Here is a 5,858-nt window from a genome sequence, read left to right as displayed (position 1 = left end):
AACATACTTTACAAAGGTTTTGTTCTGTGACGATGCGCTGTCCAGTTGAGTTAATGTAAAGTGTTGTGCAGGTTGACTTATTCTTCAACTCATTGATCTGAGGTACTACCAGTACCAGGGTGGCTCCATGTTCGATTGGCGTTGTCCATCGCCTAAGCTAGCAAGTTTCTTAGTCCTCGATTCAATATTTCGCATAGGTTGCGCCCGTATATAGTCTAGTGTAGCAAACGTCCGAAATTATTGTTTCATACTCATATTTTTATTGTTATAACATCTCCGCAAAATGATTGATGCGCGACAACAGCTCTGCGCGTGGACCAACTATCTATGAGGTGCAAAGAGTAAATCAAAGATGCAGACCGGAGACCGCGTCACTATCTAAAACATCATCTATTCTGATGAGTTTCTGAAATCTATATATTCAAAAATTCTAGGACCTAATTGAGTTTCAAAACTTATATATCTATATACGTCTCTAAAAAAATAAGACTTGGTACCCAAAGACCCGCAATAGTTTGACTAATCCCATTGCATAAGTAGCATCAGAGTTCTCTATGAACCACAACTTTTTTGCCTCTCAAGTTTCTCTCCTCCTCGCATACCATACCATGGGCTGTCGCGAGTGTTGCTCCAGCATTCGCGAGAACATCCTGTGCTACTGCCTGCTCACCGTCGCGTTCGTCGTGCTCACCGCCGTCGCCGTCATAATCGCCGCCTTTGGCGTCCTCCGCCAAGTCACCATCACCGTGGACGACGCCTCGCTGACCAGGTTCGAGCTCGCGACCGCCCCGGCGACGGGGCTGGCATACAACCTGTCGCTGGTGCTGGCCGTGCGCAACCCCAACTGGGCGATGACAATGACGAACAAGGAGGCGCTGGAGGCCGCCTACTTCTTCGACGACCAGCAGTTCGAGCGCGTCCAGCTCAGCGACAAGGGACACAAGTACGACGCCTCGAAGACGACGCTGCACCGCCTCGTCAGCGGCTCCGACAGCAGCGTCGTGACGCTGGGCAACGCCGGCGTGGCCGAGTTCGGGAAGCAGAAGGCCAATGGGACGTTCGAGCTGAAAGTGAAGGTGACCGGCAAGTTGAAGTACACGGCGTTCTACACCAACTGCAAGATAGAGGCTACCTGCAGCCCGATCAAGCTGAAGGTGGTCGCCCCGTCGTCAGAGAATCCGGAGCCGGGCGTCGTCGTCCTGTTCGAGAAGGTCAAGTGCACTTTCAGCCCAATAGCCTGCCCCGACTTCAGCGTATCCGGAGCCGGAATCTCTCCCCCGAATTTTTGACAAAACAGACCACCTACGTGAGTGAATTGTCAAAAAGGACCACCTCCGAAAATTATTGTCAAAAAGGACCACTTGCGTCGTGACGGCACGCGTGCCAGGCAACATGTGTTGCCTGCCGCCACAGCCGGAGGCGGCAGGGCGTGCCGCCGTTGCCCCTGGCGGCATGTCCACAATGATCAATGAATAGTGTCCTGATCGATGAACAGTGCACGTTAGAACAAATTTTTTTCCTCATGCCTGTATGCACTTGATGTTATGTGTATTTGCACTTCATGCCTGTGAATTTTCTGTGAATTATATGTGAATTTATATCCTGCCAAATCTGGAAAACGTGCGAAACAGAAAAAACGGAAAAAAATGCCAAATGGCTGCGGCTACGCCGACGGCATACCCATCAGGGTAGCGCCAGGTATGCCCAGGGCGCGCCACGCGTCCAAAAATGTGCCAAATGGCACAAGGGTACGCCGACGGCATTCCCCTCGGGGTAGCGCCAGGTATGCCCAGGGCGCGCCACGCGTCCAAAATGGACCAAATGGCACAGGGCTACGCCGACGGTGTGCCCCTCGGCGTATCGTGCGCCAGGGACGCTCAGGGCTCGCCACGTGTGCAGCTACACCGACGGTGCGACCCTTGGCGTATCGTGCGCCAGGAACGCTCAGGGCTCGCCACGTGTGCAGCTACGCCGACGGTGTGCCCCTCGGCGTATCGTGCGCCAGGGCCGCCCAGGTCGCGCCACGTGTGGCCGTACGCCGACGGTGCGGCCCTCGGCGTAGCCGTAACGGCCGTCATCTTGACGGTGCCGGTCAGCGAGCTGCGCCGACGGCCAGTACGCCGACGGGTGGGGCCTGCCGTCGGCCCTCTTCGTCTACGCCGACGGGCGGCGCTACGCCGAGGGCCACGTGGCCTCCGCCGAGGCCCACCTTCCCCGAGGAGCTACGCCGAGGGGCCCCGTCGGCGTATCGTACGCCGAGGGCAAGTACTTGATACGCCGAGGGCCGTAGGCCGTCGGCATCTTGCCGGATTCCTGTAGTGGCTGCCACATCAATATTTTTGTGGGACCAATACGCATGATACTAGTTATGACTATGGCTAGCCTTAGGACCTCAATTCTATACATGTATGACATGGTTTTGGTTGTTCGTTACTGCTTAGGCACTAATTACAAAGGTTTTGGTGTTGTTATTGCTCTGGGCTACCTGGTAGGCATGTTCCACCGCCTGTGCTCCGGTGTCCCCCCTGGCGAACGACGTTCAGCTGAAAAACACAAGGACGGTCAAGATTAGCCGATACCGCTTCGGCGTAGGGTATAGTGGGCAGAGCGGGAGTCAGTTATACTGTATTCTGTACGTATACGGGGATGACGTGGCGTGTAACGTGGCAAGGAAGGGAAGGCGTCGGTGACGTGTAGACAGACGTGGCGAGGGAGCGGAGACGTCGGGGCATATAAAAGTCCTGGAACCGCTCGTCCGCTTCCATTTCCCCCCGTTCCCCACTTCTTCGAGCTCCATCTCTCCGCCAAAAAACCCTCGTCTCTCTCCCTGTCACTCCGCCCGTAGGTTAGGCAGTGGATCGTGGGCGATTGAGTAGATCTGGCGGCGATGGAACCTGGTAGAGCTGCCGCGGAAGAAGTGAAGATGCTAGCGGTCGTGGAAGGGGATGCGCGGCCGGAGGCGGTTGGAGGGGATGGCGGAGCTGGAGAGGAGAAGAAGACGGCGGACGGTGCGAGGAAGACCGCCGTGGAGACCTCCGTCATCGGCTCTCCCGCCGTCGGCCCGTTGGTGGCGGCAACGGCGGATGTGGACGGCGACGAATCTGCTACAGGGAAGGGCGATGCGGGTGATGCTGCCGCTGATGGTGCCGCAGCCGTCACGGTGGTGGCGGATCTGGTGGATCAGGCTGAACCGTCCGCGGCCTTGAAGGTGGTGGCGGATCTGATCGGTGCGGAGGCGTCCGGCGATGTCTGCGAGGTCAAGGACGACATGCAGATGGAGGTTAGTGCGTTGTCGGCTTTTTTTGATTTCGATTAACTGGTCTGAGAGGCAAGCATGGGTGCACAGATTATCGCATATTGATAGTTTCAAATGTTTTCACACAATATGTTTATATACACCCATGATCCGAGTAGGATTTTCTATATAAATATAACATTCAATCGTATTGAAATGACATGCATGAACCGAAGCTAGTTTTGGTAGGATTATATGTAACCTACCAGCATTAAATAATGCAAAGCGCATCAATGATATAGACAATGGCTTAATAGTAGTATTTATACAAAGACATGCATCAAGTGGTTTGAAACGTTGATGATGATTAAACACCAGGACGTAGATGACATCAACCATTATATTTTAGTTAAACCTTACTGATTTCAAAATACTATAGTATTGGAGCGGCCTAGCTAGAGCAGAGAACACAACAAAAGATATTGTAGTTTAGGAGGATGCTTCATTGTTGTTCAATTTTGTCATGGAAGTCATGTCAAGATAACCTGCTAGGTGCAATGGTTGCATTGCTGCTGGTTCTCATTTCATAGTTACTAGCTTACCATGCTAGCTGTTTCGTTTAGCTCACGTTGGTCGAATTAATGATGTTGCACATCACATCTTTGCTAAGTTGGAAAGCCTCGAAAGAGTTATCAGTTATTCTTCAAGATTCTAATTAATTATCAATAAATCCCATGAAAATAATGACTACAGGTGATATAGTTACTTGCTTGTTGACTTATTGCAGTTCTGATGCATTGCTTAACAGAGCAGACAGTATACATCTATCTCAGTTACACTGACAAGAATTAGCCTCCTGTGTCCTGCTACTTGGAAATTTCCTTTATTTAAATTATGTACACGGTTGTACTGTAAATTATTTAGTATGTGCTGATCATATTGCAAAATTATAATGTAAGTATCCAGCTAATTTTGATGACCTAGAATAATGTGAGAATATTAACCTTTTGAGATTAATGTGGGGATTTATCATGGGATTACCGTGTTATGATTGAAAGGGTCCTGTAATGTATAGTATAATGAAAGCATGATCAGGGTAGGTGCTAGCATAATGTAACTATAAATATAATTCCCTTAGACTTGGTAGTTTGGAGTATACATAAGATATAATGAAAGAATAATTAAGATGATCTATTTGGTATGCATAGTATTTGGATGTTATTTTCCTATAGGTGATTACTGTGGTGACTTATCTTATTTGTATGCAGGCTGGTGAAGGTTCCAGGAAGCGCAAGCGCGAGGAGGAGGAGCATGTGCCTCCTCCAATCCAGGAGCTAGGACCTGTCCCTCCTCCAATCCAGGAGGAGGAAGTACCTGTCCCTCCTCCAATCCAGGAGGAGGAAGAACCTGTGCCTGCTCCAGCATTGCCTGCTCCACCAGTGCCTGCTCCACCTGTCCCTGCTCCATATGAGGAGTTGGAGGATTCAGATGGCTCCCTGGAGGTGAGATATACAAGTTGTTATGTACCATTGCATGTATTTCATTCTGTTTGCTTTGTATCTGTAATCATAACTTGTACATTTTGTTGTTGTGCAGTATGACTCCCAGGATTCATGCGAGTTTGTGGACAGCAGGAACATTGGATCCTTCAAGACCAAGCTGCTACAGAAGCTGGAGGCTGGGGACCTCCCTTTCAAGAAGAGGGGGAGGTACTTCTGTCCATGGCACAAGGTGAAGCCCAGGGATGGCAAGCTTCATAGCCTGAGGCAGCACTGCGAGGAGCTAGCCCATACTGGCACCTCCAAGCAGATAAGGGCAGAGCATCATGGGCTTCTCTTGGTGCTTGCTATGGAGGATGCATGATGCCTAGTTCCTGTGGATGGTGGTTGCTCTGGATGATGTTGTAGATATGCTTTTGGTTTATGATGTTGGAACTACTGTTGTGTGCTGTGTTGAACAATGTTTGGTTTGCTTTTGAACTGAGTTGTCAGACCATCTATTATAGTGATGGTCTTAATTACTGAATCTGTGTGGATCTATGTTGTGTGTTGAATTATTATGTAGGTGATGATGCTTAGCTCTGTGTTTCATTTGGAATGATGGTGGTTGCATGTTTCATTAGTTTGTGAATGGAAGCACAGCTCAAGTTTAGCAGAAGTTTCAAACATAAACAAAAAAATTGTAATCCATCATTGCAAACAAAAATATGCATTTCTTTCATTAACATGATGAGGGTGTTTCCTGAATCCTAGTGTAATAGTTCAAATAGGACTAATGCAAATTTAAATAGGACCAATAGTTCAAATAGTTCAAATAGGACTAATGCAAATTTGTAATAGTAGTGACAAATTTGCATATAGATGGTTAGGTAACATGGCTGTGAATTTAATGATATGCTAGCATATTAGGACTAATGCAAATTTAAATACAAACCAAGTTAAATATTACAACAAATCATCGAAATATTAGAGCACATCAGCAAGAAATCATCCAAATATTAGAGCAGATCAGCAACAGTTCTTGCCTGTAAATATAGTAGAGCAAAGGGAAGTGTTTCGACGGAGGGGTTTTCGGATGAAAAGAGGGGGAATGTCCAAAAAATGACCAAACCACCATGGAATGG

General features: G+C 48.8%; 1 protein-coding gene across 1 annotated transcript; it reads left to right on the top strand.

Moving 5' to 3' along the window:
- The first annotated feature begins 562 nt into the window (after positions 1-562).
- Positions 563-1,554, top strand: LOC127314451 (uncharacterized). Its single transcript, XM_051344918.2, has one exon. It carries the CDS (start codon positions 609-611, stop codon positions 1,287-1,289), a length of 681 nt encoding a protein of 226 aa, XP_051200878.2. The 5' UTR covers positions 563-608; the 3' UTR covers positions 1,290-1,554.
- The last annotated feature ends 4,304 nt before the right edge of the window (positions 1,555-5,858 follow it).

This window comes from Lolium perenne, chromosome 7 (assembly GCF_019359855.2).
Source record: "Lolium perenne isolate Kyuss_39 chromosome 7, Kyuss_2.0, whole genome shotgun sequence".
NCBI lineage: Eukaryota > Viridiplantae > Streptophyta > Magnoliopsida > Poales > Poaceae > Lolium > Lolium perenne.
This window is presented reverse-complemented; position numbering and strand designations above follow the sequence as displayed.

Bases quoted from the DNA above. Each gene is read 5' to 3' on its own strand.
- LOC127314451 (XM_051344918.2), top strand. From the start codon at position 609: ATGGGCTGTCGCGAGTGTTGCTCCAGCATTCGCGAGAACATCCTGTGC.